This window comes from Crinia signifera, chromosome 5, assembly GCF_055691185.1.
Source record: "Crinia signifera chromosome 5, ASM5569118v1, whole genome shotgun sequence".
NCBI classification, from domain to species: domain Eukaryota; kingdom Metazoa; phylum Chordata; class Amphibia; order Anura; family Myobatrachidae; genus Crinia; species Crinia signifera.
Genome location: NC_139221.1, coordinates 43861604 through 43884876, shown reverse-complemented (window position 1 = coordinate 43884876; position 23273 = coordinate 43861604). Strand labels below are relative to the sequence as shown.

The following is a 23273-nucleotide window of genomic DNA, read 5'->3' as shown; positions in this document are numbered from 1 at the left end:
ATGTCGGCCTAATGACCCTGTCGACCTTACCCATGTCCACCTAATGACCCTGTCGACCTGAAGTCATGTCTACCTTCCTGCATGTCGACTTTAACTCATGTCGACCTAAATGCATGTCGACCTAATGCTTGTCTACCATAATGCTGGTGACCTAATGATCCATACCAGTATCAAGGGCAGATGTATCAATGGGGCCATAACATTTATAAAATAACAGGTCCTGCCTCTCCTGCACAATGAGGAGAAGCGGGCAACCGTTATGGTGATCTCGTGTGCAGCCTGGAGCCAGCAGCAGGGCTAGCGTTGTCCCTGCAGTGGGCATAGAACAACCCTAGCTCTGAGCTGGCAAAACGTCCAGGCAGGGGCGTAACTAACTATTTAGCGCCCCCCCCCCCCCCCGCCGCACCTAACCTGCCCCCCCTTCTTACCCGCGGTCTGCGTCTCGCCCGGCTCTCTGTCGGGACCTTCCTGACGTCACGGTCCCGGCCGGCTCCTGCTGCTACAATGAAAACGGACTCTTAGAAAATGGCTGCCCCCATACTGCAGACAGAAAACTGTCTGCAGTATGGGGGCAGCCATTTTCTAATTGTCAGTTTTCATTGCAGCAGGAGCCGGCCGGGACCGTGAAGTCAGGAAGGTCCCGACAGAGAGCCGGGCGAGACGCAGACTGCGGGTAACTATAGCCCCGCAGCCCCCCCGGCGGCGCTCCCAATTTCTCTGCGCCCCCCGGAGCTATAGTTATGCCACTGCATCCAGGGCGATTTAACACCTAGGCAGCTGTTAATACATTGCACCGGCCGGTAATTACTGGGGGTGATTGCAGGTGACAGCCCCACCAAGCGTTACTCAGCCCGATGTCCCTAGCAAATGTTAGCTGCGCTGAGAGTACATGTAAAAAAATGTAAACCCCCCCCCCAGTTAACTAGCATTAAGTGCAGAAATTAGCATTATAAATACCTTTTTTCAAATTGCTGAAGCCAAGGATAATCCTCTGCAGTTTGCCTAGATATACAGCTTTAATCCCAAAGCTATCCACCTACAATACACAAACACAGGCATACTATAAGCATGTGGCACATGAATCCATTTAGCATAATTAGAGTATATCAATATGGTATATTCAAAGCAAGGACAAACATCCAAGTGTTTTTAGGCAAGTAGCATCTCCCATCTGTCATGAATACAGGGCCGGCTCTATCATTAGGGCATCGGGATCTGGGGGGGGGGGGGGCACCACGAGTCCACAAAATTCCAACATGACCCATTCCAGGTAAGACAAAATGCTCTGTTTCTGGATTTCCTTGCCAAGGACAGTTGTAGATGTGGGGCTGTAGCGCAGCCAAAACTTCAAATAGGTGAGCCACACCAACTGCCAGTGACTTCTGGGCTGTAGTGTTTGGCAGAATATTAGAGGGAGTTTTAGCAGGATGCAGTCGAACAGGATCTTGTTAAGCAGGATGCAGTTTCTTGTGTCTGCACATTGCGTTTTGGCAGGATGCAGCAGTCTTGTGTATATATCCTCTTGAGTAAGCATCCTGCTAAACAGCTCCTGTTCGACTGCATCCTGCTAAAACATGTGCAGGCTCCTTTCTGCCAAACAGGTCCCTTTAAAAGGGACCGGTCAAAACACAAAATGTAGATGCAGCCATATGAATTTTGGACTGCGCTGTAGCCCTGCCTCTGCAACTGCCACTGGCACGGAAGTCCAGAAACAGAGTATTTTGTCACTCCTTGACTGGGTCATGTTGGGATGTATGCAAGTCTGCCACAAAAATGAAGGAGAAAGATGGCACCTCCATACGTTGAGTAGTTGGAAACTGGGTATTGGTAGCAGCGTGGGGTTGGAAGTGGCAGTAGGTTTTGCCTAGGGTACCAAAAAACTTACATGCACCTGTATTAATATCAAACTGGTGCAAATGTTACCAAAATGATTTCCCAAGCACTGATTGGTAGACTAACACAAGAGACATCAGGAAAGTCGCTGGGTGCTGGATATTTGTATGTGATGAACATATTCTTTGTCATATCTACAATTAGCCCCTTTCTTGGATACAGATGTGATGAAATGTGTTTATGGCAACAGTGGGAATAATGAAGTCCGGGGGATAATTATGTCCCATAGTATAAGGTCTGCATGATAATCAGGTGTACTGATAGGAGGTGGGGGACAGAATACAAGGACCTCTATAGGGGTCTGAGTGTTCGGTGGAGGTTTAGCCCCCACCCCATCTTATATCAAGGCCTTGGATACACACGTTTGATTCTAATGAAAATATTGACGTAATTTAGCCACACCCTATTTAGCGGCCACACTCACAACGCCCCGCGTCCACAAAGGGCATAGTTCAGATTTGTACATAAACCCAACGGTTTTTGTAGAAATCCAGTGGCTGTGGGGCTCCTAAGGGGCAGAACGGGTCTTGTGATATGCCCTCTATCATGATTGACATGCTGTAGCATTGGTAGGCAGAGCATGGGCGGCACCTTGAACCTTTCCTAACAACTGGTCTGCCTTCTGAAGGCGTAACGACTGTTGGATCTCGCAGATGCATGCTGGGGGAGCCTATCTCCTACAGATGCATCCTGCTGCATTTACATTTTAATTACACAGAATTACATAGCTTCTTCCTTGTGGCTATGTAATTCCATAAAATCATGAATTAGGCCCAACGTTTCTAATATATACATTTTCAGTATTCCTTTAAGACATTTATTCATTGTGTTTTGTGTATTTGCAAATTACTGATAAAGTCCAATAACAGTACATCAGGTTTACGGGCAGCAGTGGTTATTTCATTTTAATTAACAGATCTTTCAGACAGAGGGATAAACTGTCCCCGTGAGAATAAAATGGTTTTATATATATATATATATATATATATTTTTTTTTTTTTGGAAGAGCCTGTGTTTTGTCATTTCTGTCAAATTAGCTCTGTTTACATAAAGCAGATCCTGCAGGCTTTCCATAAAGCGGTTTGCCGTAATATCAGCGGCACTTCAAACGTATGAAGAAAATTTCAGATTGTACATTTGCAAAATAAAAAAAAAAAAAGTTAACTCTATATTTAATATCGGTGTACGCCAAACGTCGCACTGACTTTTATCAAGTTTTACAGATGTGAAGATGCTTTGATAGAACATAAAAAACTGTTTATTGGAAATGTAATGTGTCAATTACTTAAACCTGCGTAAAGGATAAAGAAAGCTGTTAGTATGTAACTTCCTAAAAAAGAACCCTGCAGTAACACTTATCTCGGAAATGCTGTCAGCGCTTGGATTCAGACAATGTAAGTATGGTGAGGAGCAAAAAGCTGGTTGTCGCCTAACTATTTATTATGTTGTTTTTTCCTTTTATTTGCGCAGAATGAAATGTACATAGAACATGACAGGCATGTCAGGCACAGTGACCTTGTGTCCATGAGTGCTTATAATTATGGACTGAAGCTTGATTCGCCATGGCATGCAGTATATGTAGAGTTATAAGTGGTGGCAATCTGACCTGAGTGGGGGTGGATGGGAATTATTCTGTACAGTATGTTGAAAGGATTGGATTATACTAACTTTGTCAACTTTAAGTTGCTTTAGTAACACAATCAAGACATTTCTGACCCAACACATTTTAAAGTGGTATACATTTCCCTGCTATGTGGTGTAACAAGGGCAAGGGCACATTGCTTGGATGCTGTGAAAGCATGCCAGAAGGGGGCGCCCCCAACCAGCATCACTCCCCTTCCCTTGCTGAGCTTGGTAGCGGGTGACATGCTTTTTTTACAGAGTGCAGTTTTTAAGCTTTTTTGCATGTCCCCGTCCATCCAAGACTTCCGTGGAGTCTTTTATCTTCCGGGGCTATTCTTTTGTCCTCCTCCACCATCGGACTGCCTCCTTAGCCTCGCACTGGTTGATATTAGCCAGTAGAGGGGAGTGGGTAGATGATGCAGTAAGCTATGATTGGCTTACCATGGCCATCTTGGATTTTCAAAAATGTTGCGCACCAATCGTGGTTCACAACATCTTCACTCCATCCCCTTGTACCAGCTAAAATTAACCAGACAGTCCTATGGTGGAGGAGTGATGGCAAGCTTCAGAGTAATGAACACACTGCAAAAGTCCTGTGCTGGCTAATTCTAGGGGTGGGGCGATGATGAAGCAAGCCATGATTGGCTTGCCATGGCCATCATGAATTTTCAAATATGGCATGGCACCAATTGTGGCTCACCACGTCTTTACTCCGTCCCCATGTACCAGCTAATATTAACCAGTACAAGGCCGGGGAGACAGTCCTATGGCGAAGAAATGATGAAAAGCTCCAGAAGAATGAACATATCACAAAAGACCTGGAAGAGCAGTGTCCATGCAAAAGAGCCTAAGGACGAAGTTAAAGAAAGAAGAAGATGCTGCAGCAGTCCCGGGGGAGACAATGGCAAGGCACAAGGGGTTTTATGTTGCTGCCTCCCGTCCCCCAGGTGAAGATGCTGTACAATTAAATATTAAAACATTCGGTGTACTGTTTTTGATTTAATACTTCTTTTGCAAAAACCCACTCCTTTTCCACTTACATATTTGACTGTATTTCTCTCTACACTCCCACCCACCCTCTTCGCTCCACCAATGCACACTGCCTCTCTTTGCCAACTTGTTACTTCCTCCCATTGTTACCTCCAAGATTTTGTCCATTGTGCTCCGTATCTCTGGAATTCTCTACCGCTCCCTATCAGACTCTCCACCTCCCTACAAAACTTTAAACAGGCTCTCAAGACCCATTTTTTTTATTACACCTAGCCATCTCTCATCCTAACCTTCAATTTATGCACATGTTTTGGGGCTACTCCATCTCTGGTTTGGTCACCCTCCCTCAGTACCCAGGTCAGTGGCTGTACGTGTACCTGACCTTTTTTTTCATTTCATTGTTTGTAATCCTGACTTCAGATTGTCCTCACCATTCTTCAGTCTATTTGTTCTGTACCTTATCCATCTTTTCATTACCAAACCAGACCCAATGACACATTTCCTATTGGCTTCCTTATGAGCCTGTCTTGCTGGGAATCTGGGCCAGAAGCTACAGTACAACACACAAGGTACTTGCCATCCTTGAATGAGTTCTAGATAAGAACCAGTGGAATGTTAGGCTCCTTGTCTCTGTTCCAGGTGCCGATAGCTAACCTGTGTTAGAATGACACCATTTGAAGAGTGTGTAGCTTTGGAATACATTCTACCATGGCCACTAGAGTGAAATTTACGATTATCTTTGATGACTAGTAATGGCGGAGGATAACAACATAGGGGGATATTCAATCTTCCATCATTATTCCCGACAGGGGAAATAGTGGTGGGGTCCTTTTCAATTCTGTCTTCCCCAACAGCATTAAACAGGGATTTCGGCAGAACGTGCCCGACTTCACAAGCAGTCGGGCACGTTTTGCAGAGAATTGCCTGGAATTGTTGAGCTCCCGGCCGCAGCTCGACTATTTCGGCAAAATCAAGCTGGCAGACAATGGGACAGGGTCACGGCTGTTGGGCCAGCCCGACAGTCGTGACCCTACATTGAATACCCCCCCTTAGTGTAGTACTGTAACTCTACATGCATTAAAATAAAGCCATGCCACGTATTGCTATGTGGTTTGAGTCCTCTTGTTACCTGTCCTTTAGAAAAGGAAATGGCATCGGTGCCTGACACATTTAGAACTCTATTTCCTGTGTCTCCATGTTCTCCTACAATGCAAATGTACACTCTGCCGGCTCTTTCTATATCCATTGTATCACCAGTATATACAGAAACTGTATATTCCACCACTGAAAAATAAATGTAGGTGTGTTCAACAAGTGCAGTTTCACAGTGAATGAACAGTATGTCACATGAAAATAACAGTTACCGGGGAGGGGATCCTCATCAGGGTACAGAGCGGGGACCTCCACACATCTATCCTCATTAGTCCTCAACCAGCAATTAAAGCTTAACCACATCTCCTGATTAGTCACTGTGTGTTTCATATGTATTGATGATAAATACCATGACTTAAAAATCTGTGCACGGGACCAGGAAACGTGTACTTTATAGAGGGATCCAACTTGTAGTTGTTCCTAAAAATAAATATAAACAGTCTGTATTTGTATAAACTTGACCATTATAGGAAATTATAATGTTTCTATGAGACTCCCATATATCCATAATTATTTAAATTGCAGTGTCCATGGCAGTGTAGTAGGCATCATAATATACTGCTGGCATAATCGTGGTGGTGGTTGTAAAGTTAGACACTACTGATCAGAGGACACCGATTCACCAATCAGAAGAGGCTAGAGATGTAAAATGTAAACACATAGGTTGTTGTTCCCCCTCCATTTCTTACCTCACATTCATAGCAGGGGCTGTCAATGGTATCACATAACTTGGTACAAGTCTGGTACATTGAGATGCTGAGAGAAAACGGTGAGCAGATTACTTCGCAGGACCACCTGGGCAAGGTCAAACTGGGGAATGAAGGACCCACCGGGGAATGAAGGGGAAGGGACCCATGTCTAGGGGTTTGGCTAGTCTACAGAGGGGTTGTGGCCAGTCACCATAGATGAAAGGTTAACCAGTACCGCTTGATAAATATATTGAGCATGTACTGCTAGTTAGGGATGCCAATGCCTGGGCATTTTTTCAATTCCGGGAATCGGGATTGGAAAAATGCTCAATCCCAGGATTCCTAGGATCTCGGGATTGGCATCCCTAAAAGAAAACTCCCTGATCCCTTACATTTACTTATGAGGGGGAGCGGGGCAGATGGAAGCATTGCATTGGTGCCACAAGGAGTCAGTCTGCAGGGTGTAAGGGGTGACAGGGAGGCAGTTGGCGGGGGGTTATGTGCTACCTGAAGCGCAGGTTGGGTATTGCTGGGTGCACAGGCCGGGAGGCGGAGGGTTCCTGAGGCAGAGGTGCGGCCTGTGTAGCATGACCTATGACCAAGTCACCCTGCACAGGCCGCACACCGGAGTCAGGAACAACTAGGCAGCAACTGAGTGGGTGCTCAAACGCTGCCTGGCATTAGACTGCGCATGCGCCGTCTAATCCCGGAATCCTGGGATTGGATACTCCGGGGCACCTGTGAGGCCACCTGTCAACCAAAGTTTTGCTTGTTTTTTTAAGATGCGGCCCTGCCCAGAGTAGTGGCCCAGTCCCCTTCCGGTCTGTTACACAAACAACCTTTGCCAGTTCACCTGCCCCGAAGTTGAAGGATTGCGTCCGGAATAAAAGTCAGTCTAGACTGGCTTTTATTACCGGAGGGTAGAAAAATAATTGGATGACCAGCAAATGATTTCTCTCCTGTTGGGGGCGGGTGTTCGTTTACCTGTTTGTCTGAATCAGGTACATAATACTTATTTAATGCGGGAGCCCATCTGTATCCATTGTCACATCTGTGAAAGGAACAAGAGTGGGAGCTATCTGGAGGTATCACAATTTTTGGAGTAATTCTGGGCTCCACCGAGGAGAGGGGTGGGATATTTGACAGCCGCTTAAAGGTTTTGGGGCCACTAGACTGACAAGCATATTCAAACCCATGGCTTCAATCCAGGTGTAGCGATGTATTAAACAAGTCCACTTCTAGAACATTTTCCAGGATCACTTTTAGTTCCCAATCTGCCCCTGCTCTTGAGTATATATCTAACAGAGAATTGCACGCATATAATAAATACCTTTATCTGCAGTGTGTTTCCAGTAATTGCTACTTCCACTTGTTCTTTATCCAATTCACCGTAAAACAAAATAGCAAAGTGGTTCTGGGTCTCCAAAGCCTCAAATCCAGAACCAGCAATATCAATTATCCACGAACCTCCTGACTGCGCAATAGGTTTGGGGCTCGTTAGTAATCTCTTGCCTTGAAACATAGAAAATAGCAAAAACAAGTCAAATGAATACAAGGTAAGAATATCATGGAATATTTATTTGACATCTTACAGGTTGATATGTCTTGCGCTAATAGGTAACCATAGCAACAATTTTTCAAAACTATCCTAGACAAATTAATTCTTTTTAGTTTTCCTTGGTGATATATACCGTTTTAACTTTGCATATCTAACCGCCTGAAGTGCATGTTAATGATCACAAAATCTTTTTATTTTATTTTTCTCGTAAAAACATGTTTTAATTTTTACAAAAGGGATAATAACGTTAAAGTACTACATATATCTAGGGTTTAGCGAAATGAAAAGAATTTGTAAGCTGTCAAGCAGAACCATCCATAAACTATTATTATATATTAGATGGATGAGCATATATTGATTGGAAATGTCAGTTTGTGCCTCTGCAGAGATTTCTTGGGAGATTGGCGGGTTTCAGTGTTGGCATGTTGATGTTTCTTAAGTGTATGTACAACATTTTTGGGACTTCCAAGTTAATTGGAATATTTTCTCATGTAGGATAGAGTATTAAATAAGAGTATATAACATTGTGTCTTATTCAGTCTTAAACTAAATTGTGTATTGTATATTAAAAAATTATTGTCGCTATCTATTCTGCAAAACTCCAGCTGCAGCTCATACATTGAAGGAGGAAAAAGACACAGGGCTGGATTCTCTAATAACCCCGGCTGCACATCACCGGCATTCGCATTGTTAATAATAGCATATGCAGTAACAAAGGCGATGGCCAGCTATGTGCAGTGGGTCCCCCCTCCCTACCTGAACCCTTACCCGGCTGTGAGGGCTCCGCTTCTTCCTCCCTGCACCCGGAAGCAGTGCAGGGAGGCTCCGTTCTTCTTCTGCTGAGGACCACCACAAAATGGCCGCCCCCATACAGCAGACAGTTTCAGAGAACTGTGTGCTATATGGGGGTGCGGAGGGGCTAAAAGTACGCAAATTGCAGCGGCGTAACTATAGCACCACAGCCCCCGCCACCGCGGGGGGGCGCTGTGCATGTGGGGGCACCGGGGGCTGCGGTGCTATATTTACACCCGCCCCAATCCCCCGCAGACTTACCTATCTCGCTGGTTCCGGTGGCTCCGTTCTTCTGCTGAGGACCACCACAAAATGGCACCCCCATATAGCACGCAGTTCTCTGAAACTGTCTGCTGTATGGGGCGGCCATTTTGTGGTGGTCCTCAGCAGAAGAAGAACGGAGCTGCCGGGACCAGCGCGGTAGGTAAGGCTGCAGGGGATTGGGGGGGGGGGGGTTTGCATGGGCGGCAGGCGGCGGGGGATTGGGGGTGCGCGGCGGGGCGGCGGGGGCATCCGTCAGGCTCTGACCCCGCCCCCAGAAGCACTGCTGAAAGTCTCATCTCGTCTCCCCCCCCTGAGCTCCCTGCTTTTTCCTCCTGTGAGGGGCATAAATACGATCATGAAGCAATAGAGGTCAGTGTGCCCCTTCAGGACTGGCGCTTGGGGGTGATTGCCATTGTCTCCTGTATTTTCACTCCTACTGTACTGTACATCACACATTTACAGTGACTGTGCTAAGGACCATATTATTTGTTCTTTGATGGTGAGCAGTGCGTAGGGTGAGTCCAAATCTTCTTCCAGTTGTACAATAAATATGCAGACGATGGATGCTGCTCACATACGAAGGAAGGACGTCCTCTATTTTTTGTGTCCTCCTTAGCATCTGATGTCTTGTAATCACCTGTGATCACCAAACAGTATTGCCCAATGCTATGGAATTCCCCCCCCCCCAAAGATGTGGAAGAGCATGCTCAGCCTTATCTCCTCCATACTGACCTGCATACTGACATGTATTGAAAGTCTCTCCATCCAAATGATGTGCCCCTTGGTATTTCTTAAAGCACAAGTCTTTTTTCAAAATGAAAATATGTGGTGTGTGCGGGTATTGCATTTAACCAGTAATATTAATGTTGGACGGTGGCAAGCAATAACATTGACATTTGGCTTCAGAACAGGTGTGAAAAAACCCTCAGTCTACAACCTCATGCGGATAATTTATCATGTGTTTGAAAAATGACAGTTAGAGGCTGATTGGTAGCACAATTTATCATATGCAACAAGGTTTAAATAGCTAAAATTTGTCGATAAGTGGCCCTTTTATATCATAGGGACGGATGTGAGTCCAGCAGCCATGTGGGATTCTGGAAGAATAACAGAATGACTGCCCCATGTGGTGGGTTAAACATCCAAGGCTGTGTGCACCTAGGGAAGCATGTGACTCGGATCCAATAAGGATTAGGGATATTCCTCAAAGATTCCCCGCCCTCCCTTCCCTTTTTGGATTGCTGGTGGGTGTTAATTGCATTGGCTGATTGGCGGGAAAGAATGGCAGGTTATTGATTTAGGTCTTCGTTAAACGAAGATTCAGTGTATATGGTTTGTTTTCGGTGCTCTCGCCTTCATTGACTATAGGCCTTCGCTGGATAACCTGCTCGGGGACAGCGACCCCACTCAGACGGGTGGGCAGTCAATGTAGTAGGTGAAGGGGATACCGCTTGTTGTTAGGGAATGTTTGCTTACGTATGTCAGTTGTGGGGTGGAGCTTAGATAATTAGCTGTTATTTCTTGGTCACCTTTAATTAATTATAATCAAATTAATCAGCTTAAAGTGCATTAAATAAACTCAGATAACACTTTCTGCCAAATCTAAGTCTCTGGGTCTTTATTTCAGGTTTAGATAAGTAAGTTTATTGAATGCTAAAAATGTACACATGCCACATGTGCACACATCAGATGCTAGGATGTTTAGAACGGGTGTGGTATATTTGCCTGACAGTCGGGATTCCGACAGTCATTAGTCAGACTTCGGAATGTTGTAGAAGAAATCATTTACAAGGTAAAACCCTGCCTTGTTATTGACTGCCCATTTAAAGCAACCTCAGAGTTTTTCCTTCATCCAAGATCACCAAGGCGCAACTACCATAGATGCAAGGGGTGCAGCTGCTATAGGGCCCACAGCTGAAAGTCACCCATCTTTACTGTCTAAGTAATATGTTTTACATACATTTATCACCATCAGTTGCTAAATAGGGGGCACTTTTGCTATGGGGCCTATGAATATCTAGTTACACCACTGCAGATTACCGTACATTGGGTTCATAGTGTTAGAGGGAAGTCTTGAGGTTTGTATAGATAAGTGCAGGGGCGTAGGGAGGGTGGAGCCGGCGGAGCACAAGCTCCGGGCGCAGAGAGATCAAATGGCGCCAAAGCCGTGCACCGCCGGCTCCCCTGCCCTGCTCGCCTGCTCCCACGCTGTGAGCAGAAATAACGGGCATAGGCCCAGATGTATCAAGCTTCAAAAAGTGATAAAATTGAGAGTAATAAACAGCCAGCCAATCAGCTTATACCTGTCATGTTACAGGCTGGGTTTGAAAAATAACAGGTAGAAGCTGATTGGCTGGTTGATTATCACTCTCCATTTTATCACTTTTGAAGCTTGATACATCTGGCCGTAACTAATGTGGCGGCGGCAGACAGCCCAACTGAAACGCTGACTATCCCTGCCCCAGCATAGGCGGCTAAAGCACTGCCACTGACATCTCATTACACGCTCAGCTTACAGGAGCCGGAGATCAGTGTGGGCGGCACAGACCACAGTCCCTCAGGCCCGGCGACAGAGGGGGTCACCCATACAGGGCCCCAAGGATCAGAGGCATAAAAAATGTGGCTCAGCTGCAGTGCCTGTTAAGATTGTAGATACTCCAATGACCCGCTCGTTAATAAGCTCAAGTAAAAATGAATATACCACAGCCAGCTCCCCCCTCCGTTACCCTGTCACTTGGTCTTTCCCCAGGCTCCGTTGCAGAAATGGTGACCTCATTACCCTGCACTGTGTCTTCTTCCCTGCGGTCTGCGTCTTCATGCCGCCGAGGAGCAGGGAGAGCAGCACAGGAGAAGATCCATGGTGCAATCAGCAGCCTCTCCCCATCACACAGAGCAGCTACGAATCTGCTGGCAGGTAGAGCAGAGGCAGCCAACCCCTAAACAAGTGCAGGAGCTAGGACCCAGCGACTGCACTGAGATCAGCAGCACAGGACACTGACTGGGCCAATCGGAGACTGCTCTCTGTGAAGCTCATTTCAGACTAGAGCAGGGGAAGGGAAGCAAACAGTAGTATGGCTTCATCAGGAGGAGCTGTGCCATCCCGAGCAGGAGCAGCCAGAGGTACAGAACACTTTCCCTGGAGCTTCTCTCTCTCTCACCCTCCCCATGGTTGGTCTTTCTCTCTGACCCTGGTCTGTCTGTCTTGTCTGTCTGTCTGTCTCTCTCTCTGACTGTAATCTGTCTCTCTCTCTGACTGTAATCTGTCTCTCTCTGACCCTGGTCTCTCTCTCTCTCTCTGATCCTGGTCTCTCTCTCTGACCCTGGTCTGTCTGTCTTGTCTGTCTGTCTGTCTGTCTGTCTCTCTCTCTCTGACTGTAATCTGTCTCTCTCTGACCCTGGTCTCTCTCTCTGATCCTGGTCTCTCTCTCTGACCCTGGTCTGTCTGTCTCTCTCTGACTGTAATCTGTCTCCAGTGGCGTAACTATAGAGGGTGCAGGGGATGCAGCTGCTATGGGGCCCGGTCGCTTTGGGGGCCCGAGGCCCCAGCAAGCTATCCCCTGCACCCTCTAAAAATGTTTTCCTCATTTTTTATTTCTAATAATCACCTAGATTTACGTTGCGCACAGCCGCACTTACACGGAGGGAGAGGGGAGGAGGGAACCATGTAAGTACAATGCGGCTGTGTGGGACGTAAATCCGGGGATTATTACAAATAAAAAGTGAGTAAAATATTTAATTAGAGGGTGCAGGGGATAGGCTGCTGGGGCCTCACCCCCCCCCCCCCCCAAGTCGCACCCTCTATTATTATGCCACTGCCCATCACTGCCGCTTTCACTACCCCAATAACTCCTATCATTACCCCATCACCGCTGCTATTACTGCCCCATCACTAGACCCGTCATTGCCACTATTACTATCCCCATCACTGTCACTATTACTACCCCCATCACTGCTGCTATTACTGCCCCATCACTGCCACTATTACTATCCCCCATAACTGCCGCTATTACTACCCCCATTACTGCCGCTATTACTACCCCCATCACTAGACCCGTCATTGCCACTATTACTATCCCCATCACTGCCACTATTACTACCCTCATCACTGCTGCTATTATTGCCCCATCACTGCCACTATTACTACCTTCATCACTGCTGCTATTACTACCCCCATCAGTGCCGCTATTACTACCCCCATCACTAGCCCCGTCACTGCCACTATTACTATCCCCATCACTGCCACTATTACTGCCCCCATCACTGCCACTATTACTATCCCCCATCACTGCCACTATTACTACCCCTGTTACTACAACCATCAATGCCCCTATTACTATTCCCCATCACAGTCACTATCACTAACCCTATCACAGCCGTTGTCACTGCTGCCATCACTGCCACTATTACTACCCCTATTACTGTCACCATCACTACCCCTGTCACAACACCATCACTTCCACTATCACTGCTGCCATCATTGCCACCATCACTAACGCTGTCACAACACCATCACTACCACAATTACTTCCACTATCACTGCTGCTATCATTGCTACCATCACTACAGTACCTCTGTCACTGCCCCTATTACTATTGCTATTATTGCCCCTATGTAGTGTGTAGTGTGTACACACAAATATAAATATTAGTACTGTATACATGACACCTCCATGTTCACCCTCCCCTGTCACGCCTCACCCCCTATATGCTGTTCTGACACCCATCACCTCAATCCCCACTCCTCCCCACTATCGCGAAGCACAGGGGGGCCCCATTCAGAATTTTGCTATGGGGCCCACAAAGGTCTAGTTACGCCTCTGTCTGTCTCCCTCTGACCCTGGTCTGTCTGTCTCTCTCTCTGACTGTAATCTGTCTCTCTCTCTGACCCTGGTCTCTCTCTATCTATCTCTCTCTCTGATCCTGCTCTCTCTCTCTATCTCTCTCTCTGATCCTGGTCTCTCTCTCTGGCTCTGGACTGTCTGTCTGTCTCTCTCTCTCTGGTCCCATCCCCCCTCTCTCAGGCCTTCCTCTCACTTAAGGTCAATACATAATAAGCAATATTTTAAATGATATTGTTCATTTACCCCCTTCTGAGCGATATTGATTAAAATATTGCTTAGTGTGTATGCAAAATATTGGCAATGATGCGCACATTACCGCTGGACATTAACAATGTCCCCGCCCCTTCAGCAGTCGTCGTCCCCCCCCCTACCCCTGCGGGCATCTCTGGTTAAACACATCACGTAGGGTGTACTCAGCTTTAATCAGTCACCAGCAAAAACATGTCTCATATAATGTGTGTGTTGGGAAGGGGGGGCCCAGGGCCCAGCAGAGATGTCAGAGTACCGGGCCCCAGGATAACTGTTGCCAGTCCTGCAGTCCCTGTCCCAGCACTTAGGGAGTCCATACACGCTGCGATGCGGGCTGTGCGATGTGTGCTTTGAGGTGCGCGCTCCCGCGGCACCTCATCGCACAGTACAAAAAGTATCTGCTTGCACATACTTTTTGTACTTAGTTTGCATCGCATCGCATGCACAACGCATGCACAGGGCATGCAATGCGATGTGATGCGTGCTAGTTAAGCACGGAACGCACGCACGTATCGGGACGTGTATGGGCGGCATTAGCGCTAATAATCATTGTAGCGCTGAAATCGTATTCACATGGCGCTGGAGTACTAGCTGCAGCACGGAGAACTAGTGCTGCAGTTAGAACAACATTTTTGCCTGATAGACAGCCCAAGGGAGATGCCGACTATGCCTGCCTCAACATAAGAGGCCAAAGGACTGAGATCTCGCTATAACGGCTCAGCAATTAGGAGCCTGAGATCACAGTACAAACTATAGAGACCGCCGTCCCTGCCCCAACACTAAACATTAGTAATCATTATAGCGCTGAAGCCCTATTTCAGGGGCTAAGTTAATAAGAGATGGGAAGAACGGCGCTGGGGTACCATCTGTAGCATGGAGAACAAGGTGCTGCATTTAGAACAGCATTACAGTATATTTACAGCTTGTTATATAGTATGTAATGGGCATCATGTGTGACCTTATGTGTAATTGGTATTATGGCATGTGGCTTTATGTGTAATGGGTATTACAGAGTTCGCTAATATGTGCAATGGGCATTACGGTGCATGGTATAATGTTAGGCCGCTCCCCCTTTTTGCCACGCAAGAGCCCCACCTACTACAAATGGGGGGGGCGCGAAACATGCCCTTGCTCCGGGCACCGTGGCACCTAGCTACACCACTGGATAAGTGTTAAGGCAAACCATTAGGCAGACTGCAGTAAATAATATCAGTACCTTGTGTGTACAGTTTGCAAACGGTCTGACATAATCCCAGATGACTATCAAGCCAATTCCGCAGTACAAACATCCATTCACTAGTAGAGTATTGAGATTCTTTTATTGTGACCATCTTTACATACATTCCTGCTCCGTAGCCCTCCCTGTCATGTCCAATCACCACCTTCCGCAGCTGCCCCAAAGACACTGCCTCCAACACGAAGCAGTCAGTCTAGGAGGAATGAAAACACAAAAATTACCAAGAAAAACTATCAACAATATATATGTGTGTGTGTGTGTGTGTGTGTGTGTGTGTGTGTGTGTGTGTGTTGTGACTGCACAAAAGGATGTCCAGTACCTCAACAAAAAGTTGTGCAGTAGGCATGTGGCATACAATATGGGAAGTGATGTAATACTATTGTCTGCTTTTTGTATTACACAAGTTGTGGTCCTTATATTGACAAGAAAAAAAAATACACTTGAACAAAGTAATATTTCTCTCTATTATTAAAAGGTTTTGAAAACAATCAAAGATCTGCTCCATGGACTTTTATTGTCTTGCTGGAAATCAGGCCCGATTTATCTTTACTGTACATCAATGGTTCCCAAGGTTTCTCATAATGTAAAACATTTTCTCAAAGCTCCAGGTCCTTAATTTGTTATGATGCATTTGCAACTGAAACAATTTAGAATCATACTGTAAGTGAACCATACCTGCAAATGGGCACGCCTGTCCTTCCTCAGTAGGTGTCTACGGTTCCATCCAACAAGATCGGACCTGGGTAACTTAACCAGCACCCCTCCCCCTATATAGTACTTGTGTAGCATATTTTAGGTAAGTGCATACAGATGGAATGAATGGTATATATGTGGAATCACCAGTAGCAAACCAAGTGTACACAAAGAGGTACTGCAGAAAGATGCAAACAACTCTGCATACTGGTACCTATACCCTGCACTCTAAGGGAGTGACATACATACACCACAATTTACAGTTCCTCCAACTCTGCATTAAACCCTGTGGTGGATTCGTTCTCATGAGCCCTAACCAAGATACCGGTTTAGTGTCCCCCTCCCTCAAACAATGTATAGCCCTATATTTTCATTCCTGATTTATGCCCCTCTTACTGCATTTTAGACCAATGCCTCCCTTCTCGAAATGTAATGGGACCCCATGCCCCATTATGACACCCTCACTCACTGCATTGGATACGAGTGACCCAGGCTTACTGATTGTAGCAGGCTTCATTACTGTACCTAAAATACCATCTCCCCTCACTCACTGATGGCATTATATAACAACATTTAATAATTCCCATTAATTCACCTGTTAGTCAGTGACTGTACTGAGTACATATCAGTGCCCTCCCCCACTGATTGTTGTACCTGCTACAATCAGTAAGGAGAGGTGGCATTGATATAATTAACACTGATATATCATCAATACAATCGCAGACGCAAGGGGCGCAATGATGGGTATGATAAGAGATGATGGATCTGGTAAAAGGGGATGAGCAGCAGGTGCTGCAGGAGGGACCTCTGGGTTTCAGTACCTTGGGGTGCTGGTGTCCCCAGGGAGGGGTTAGGCATCATAGGCATGAACAAATTAATATTATCTTCAGTCACTTATGCCAGGGGTGGCTCATGATTTGCGCTGGGTCACGTATTTAAAAAAAAAAAAAAAGCATAGCACATTTAGGGTGAGATTTAATAGGATGAGAGATTCAGAAAGTGAGAGATTTGGGAAGAAATCTCCAGTTTTTTTAAAGCGGCAATCATGTACACATCAAAATTAAACTGGTTTTGCCGTGTAAATGATTGCCGCTTTAAAAAAACTGGAGATTTCTTCCCAAATCTCTTACTTTCTGAATCTCTCATCCTATTAACCCCTTCCCACCCTGAGACGTACCGGTACGTCACTGCAGCGAGGTAGTTCGCGCAACTTGCCGTACCGGTACGTCCCCGCCGTGTCATGTCACCTTGTCAAGTGACAAGGTGACATAGTAACGATGGCTGCTGTCATCGACAGCAGCCGATCACTGCAGTGCCCCGGCGGACCAATCAGAGTGGTCCCGCCCCGCCGATCGCTGTGATTGGTCAGTCAGTCCTGACTAAACCAATCACAGCCTTTTAATTGATACAGGAAGTTTTGGCTTCTCTTCCCGGGCTCTAACCGTCTCACTCGTGTTAGAGCCTTGGAGAGAGCTGTGTCAGAGCTGTGACAGAGCTGTATTTAGTGTAAAAAAACTAAAATTGCGCCGATCACCACATTACCCCTGCCTACCTATACACATTTGATCAGCCACCCTGTGCTGGGATCACCCTCCCTGTGGTCATCTGTGCTGTGATCACCCTCCCTGTGGTCATCTGTGGTAATCTGTGCTGTGATCACCCTCCCTGTGGTCATCTGTGCTGTGATCACCCTCCCTGTGGTAATCTGTGCTGTGATCACCCTCCCTGTGGTCATCTGTGCTGTGATCACCCTCCCTGTGGTCATCTGTGCTGTGATCACCCTCCCTGTGGTCATCTGTGCTGTGATCACCCTCCCTGTGGTCATCTGTGCTGTGATCACCCTCCCTGTGGTAATCTGTGCTGTGATCACCCTCCCTGTGGTCATCTGTGCTGTGATCACCCTCCCTGTGGTCATCTGTGCTGTGATCACCCTCCCTGTGGTCATCTGTGCTGTGATCACCCTCCCTGTGGTCATCTGTGCTGTGATCACCCTCCCTGTGGTCATCTGTGCTGTGATCACCCTCCCTGTGGTCATCTGTGCTGTGATTACCCTCCCTGTGGTCATCTGTGCTGTGATCACCCTCCCTGTGGTAATCTGTGCTGTGATCACCCTCCCTGTGGTAATCTGTGCTGTGATCACCCTCCCTGTGGTCATCTGTGCTGTGATCACCCTCCCTGTGGTCATCTGTGCTGTGATCACCCTCCCTGTGGTCATCTGTGCTGTGATCACCCTCTCTGTGGTCATCTGTGCTGTGATCACCCTCCCTGTGGTTACCACCTAATTTTGTGTGTTGTGATCTGTATAATTTTTCTGTACTTTATCGGTACACTATAATTTTTCTGTAGGTGATCCGTACACTATATTTCTGTGCGTGATCCGCATACTATATTTCTGTACCTTATCCGTGCACCATAATTTTTCTGTGCATTTGTACCCCATAATTTTTAAGTGCATTTGCACACTATAATTGTTAAGTGCATTTGCACACTATAATTTTTAAGTGCATTTGCACACTATAATTTTTAAGTGCATTTGCACACTATAACTGTTAAGTGCATTTGCACACTATAATTGTTAAGTGCATTTGCACACTATAATTTTTAAGTGCATTTGCACACTATAATTTTTAAGTGCATTTGCACACTATAATTGTTAAGTGCATTTGCACACTATAATTGTTAAGTGCATTTGCACACTATAATTTTTAAGTGCATTTGCACACTATAATTTTTAAGTGCATTTGCACACCATAATTGTTAAGTGCATTTCAACACTATAATTGTTAAGTGCATTTGCACACTATAATTTTTAAGTGCATTTGCACACTATAATTTTTCAGTGCGTTCGCACACCATAATTTTTCTTTACGTGGCTTAATTTTTCTGGAAAATTGTCAGAGCTACAAAACCCCACACGTGTTGAAGCACCTCATAAATACATCCACCAATAAAACTATGGCCCGCCGAACATATACTGCCGAGGAGGCATACGAGTTTCTGGCCTCTGAAACTGAGTCTGCTAGCGAGGATGAGACAAATTTCCGTTTGTCATCCTCTTCATCATCTAGTGACTCTGATAAACCCCCAAGGAGGCAACGCAGGACTCCCACTGCAGACGCAGGACTCCCACTGCAGTAGTCGAGTCCTCTGACCCCACATGGACAACCCCTGAAAACTACGTACCCCAGGTCCCTGAGTTCACAGGGAATCCAGGAATACAATTCAATTCAGCAGGGTTCAGAGAGCTGGACTTTTTTTAAAAAAAATTTAGTGATGATTTAGTTGATCTAATGGTCACCCAGACTAATGTTTATGCCCAACAATTTATTGAGCAAAACCCCACCTCTAATTATGCCCAGCCCCGCAAGTGGACCCCTGTACATAAAAATGAAATGGCTATATTTTGGGGCCTTGTACTGTGCATGGGGCTAGTAAAGAAGCCCACGATTAGGTCCTACTGGAGCACAGACATCTTATACAATACACCAATGTTCCGTGTGGCTATGTCAAAGACCCGCTTCGAAGCGATCCTTAGGTTTCTCCATTATAGGGATAATGCACAGTGCCCACCCCGGGATGACCCCAATTATGACCGGTTATATAAACTTAGACCCCTAATAGACCATTTTAGTACCAAGTTTGCCCAGGCATACATCCCCGAGAAGCACATTTCAATAGATGAGTCCCTGGTACATTTCAAAGGGAGGCTCCAATTCCGCCAGTACCTGCCAAGTAAGAGGGCAAGGTATGGCGTGAAGATGTACAAGCTGTGTGAGAGTACATCAGGGTACACACACAAATTTAGGATATATGAAGGTAGAGACACAAAAATAGACCCCCCACAATGCCCCCCCTTACTCGGAATTAGTGGGAAGATAGTGTGGGATTTGGTGCACCCACTGCTGGACCAGGGATACCACCTGTACCTGGATAATTTCTATACCAGCGTCCCACTATTCAAAAACCTAGCTTCCAGAAGTACTGTGGCATGCGGCACTGCACGTAAAAATAATAGAAGCCTCCCTAGGTCGCTGCTTGGGCAAACACTTAGAAGGGGCGAGAGCAGGGCATATGCAGCGACAATGTACTGTGTGTCAAGTATAGGGACAAGAGAGATGTCCTTATCTTGACAACAGTGCATGGCCATAGCAGCACCCCTGTCCCAGTGCGGGGCACAAGTACCGAAACCCCACAACCCAACGGAATTGTGGATTATAATAGGTACATGGGGGGGTCGACCTGTCAGATCAAGTGCTGAAGCCTTACAGTGCCATGAGAAAAACAAGGTTCTGGTATAAAAAATTAGCTGTACACATAGTACAAATGGCACTGTACAACGCATTTGTACTATATCGATGTGCAGGCCAAAGGGGGACATTCCTGGAGTACCAAGAGGCAGTAATAAAGGCCCTTATTTTTGACAACCAGGAACAGGGGGGCCCTAGTACTTCTGGAAGCGAGGCCTAGCGAATTGTACCAGTGCAACATTTTCCGAGTGAAGTCCCCCACACTGGAAAGAAAGGAAGGTCCCAGAAACGATGTAGAGTATGCTACAAAAAGGGGATAAGAAAGGACACAACTTACCAATGTGAAACCTGCCCCACACAACCCGGCTTGTGTATCAAAGATTGTTTTAAATATATATTACACTTCCCTTGAATTTTAATGTTTTAAAATTTATTTAGATGTACTCCACACAGCTTGTACAAAGAGCCGCATGCCATTACCTTCCCTTCTGAGTCTTGCCATGTGTCCAAACAGAAATTTACAAACACATATATGCTATTGCCATACTCAGGAGAAAAGGCACCCCATAATATGTTACACAATTTCTCCTATTAACCCTTGTGAAAATGGCACATTTTGATCTAAAGCTACATATTAATGGAAAAAATTAGTTTTTTTTTTATTTTCACAGCCCATAACAATTTGACAAAACACCAGTGGGGTCAAAATGCTCACTACGGCCGTAAGTGAGTTCCATGAGGGGGGCTAGTAACAAAAAGGTATCACTTGCTTGGGATTTCCACTGCACAGGTACAATATGGGCTCTGCAAATGCAAGATGGCGCCCGAAAACCATTCCAGCAAATTCTGTGATAAAATGGCACTCCTTCCCTTCTGAAGCCTGCTGTCTGCCCAAATAGCGTTTTACAACCATATATGGGGTATTGCCATACTCAGGAGAAATTGTGTAACGAATTTTGGGGTGCTTTTTCTACTATTGCCCTTTGTGGAAGTATAAAATTATGGGGTGAATCTACAAATTAATGGAAAAAATGACATTTTTCATTTTCACGTATCGATGCCTAACAATTTGACAAAACACCAGTGGGGTCAAAGTACTCACTATACCCATAGATTAGTTCCTTGAGGGGTGCAGTTTACAAAATGGTATCACTTGTTGGGGTTTTTGACTGCTCTGATACAACAGGGGTTCTGCAAATGCAACATTGCGCATGAAAACCATTCCAGCAAAATCTGCGCCAAAAACGCCAAATGGTGCACCTTCCCTTCTGAAGCCTGCTGTCTGCCCAAATAGCGTTTTACAACCATATATGGGGTATTGCCATACTCAGGAGAAATTGTGTAACAAAGTTTGGGGTGCTTTTTCTACTATTGCCCTTTGTGGAAGTATAAAATTATGGGGTGAATCTACAAATTAATGGAAAAAATGACATTTTTCATTTTCACGTATCGATGCCTAACAATTTGACAAAACACCAGTGGGGTCAAAGTACTCACTATACCCATAGATGAGTTCCTTGAGGGGTGTAGTTTACAAAATGGTATCACTTGTTGGGGTTTTTGACTGCTCTGATACAACAGGGGTTCTGCAAATGCAACATGTCGCATGAAAACCATTCCAGCAAAATCTGCACCAAAAAGGCCAAATGGTGCACCTTCCCTTCTGAAGCCTGCTGTCTGCCCAAATAGCGTTTTACAACCATATATGGGGTATTGCCATACTCAGGAGAAATTGTGTAACAAATTTTGGGGTGCTTTTTCTACTATTGCCCTTTGTGGAAGTATAAAATTATGGGGTGAATCTACAAATTAATGGAAAAAATGACATTTTTCATTTTTACGTATCGATGCCTAACAATTTGACAAAACACCAGTGGGGTCAAAGTACTCACTATACCCATAGATGAGTTCCTTGAGGGGTGTAGTTTACAAAATGGTATCACTTGTTGGGGTTTTTGACTGCTCTGATACAACAGGGGTTCTGCAAATGCAACATGGCGCATGAAAACCATTCCAGCAAAATCTGCGCCAAAAACGCCAAATGGTGCACCTTCCCTTCTGAAGCCTGCTGTCTGCCTAAATAGCGTTTTACAACCATATATGGGGTATTGCCATACTCAGGAGAAATTGGGGTGGTGGTTGTGGAGGTGGTGGGGGTTGTGGAGGGGGAAGGGGATGGGGAAATTGTGTGGGTCCAAGCTACACCCAGTGTCTCCAGTGTTGGGGAGGGGGAGGGGGTGGGGGTTGTGGAGGGGGTGGGGGTTGTGGAGGGGGTGGGGGTTGTGGAGGGGGAAGGGGATGGGGAAATTGTGTGGGTCCAAGCTGCACCCAGTGTCTCCTCTTCTTGCTCCTCCTCTTCTTCCTCCTCCTCTTCTTCCTCCTCCTCCTCTTCCTCCTCCTCTTTCTTCTCCTCCTCCTCCTCCTCTTCCTCCTCCTCTTTCTTCTCCTCCTCCTCCTCCTCTTCCTCCTCCTCCTCTTCCTCCTCCTCCTCTTCCTCTTCCTCCTCCTCCTCTTCCGGCTGCTCCTGGGCTGCCTGGTCCAGGCGTGCCTGCTCCCGGGCTTCTCTGGCGGCTCTTGCCCGTGCTGAAATGTTCATGTTGATGGCATAGAAATCGAAGATTGGGTTTCATAAAAAAGGGGGAAAGAAAAATTCACATTAGTCATGCTCATAACCTTCAAAATGATCATTGCTGTGATATTTCAGACATTTATCATGCAAACTAATTGATATCCTACACCCAAAAACTGAGCAACTACTTAAACCCCCCCCCTATACACCCCCTATACCCCCATATACACCCCATATACACCCCATATACCCCCCATATACACCCCATATACCCCCCATATACACCCATATACACCCCCATATACCCCCATATACACCCCATATACCCCCCATATACCCCCATATACACCCCATATACACCCATATACCCCCCATATACACCCCATATACCCCCCATATACACCCCCATATACACCCCATATACCCCCCATATACACCCATATACACCCCCATACACCCCCATATACACCCCCATAC

At 46.0% G+C, this 23273-nt stretch overlaps 1 protein-coding gene across 1 annotated transcript in view; it reads right to left on the bottom strand.

Annotated features, from left to right (window-relative positions):
- The window catches only part of LOC146005691 (lipoxygenase homology domain-containing protein 1-like), a 190799-nt gene that overhangs the window by 125835 nt on the left and 41691 nt on the right, over window positions 1–23273 (bottom strand). Inside the window, exons 7-11 of the mRNA XM_083145116.1 lie at window positions 15267–15480; window positions 7678–7859; window positions 5871–6078; window positions 5636–5790; window positions 958–1036 (exon numbers count right to left, since the gene is read on the bottom strand). Of these exons, the coding sequence (XP_083001242.1) occupies window positions 958–1036; window positions 5636–5790; window positions 5871–6078; window positions 7678–7859; window positions 15267–15480 (838 nt within the window). The remainder of the gene's footprint in view (window positions 1–957; window positions 1037–5635; window positions 5791–5870; window positions 6079–7677; window positions 7860–15266; window positions 15481–23273) is intronic.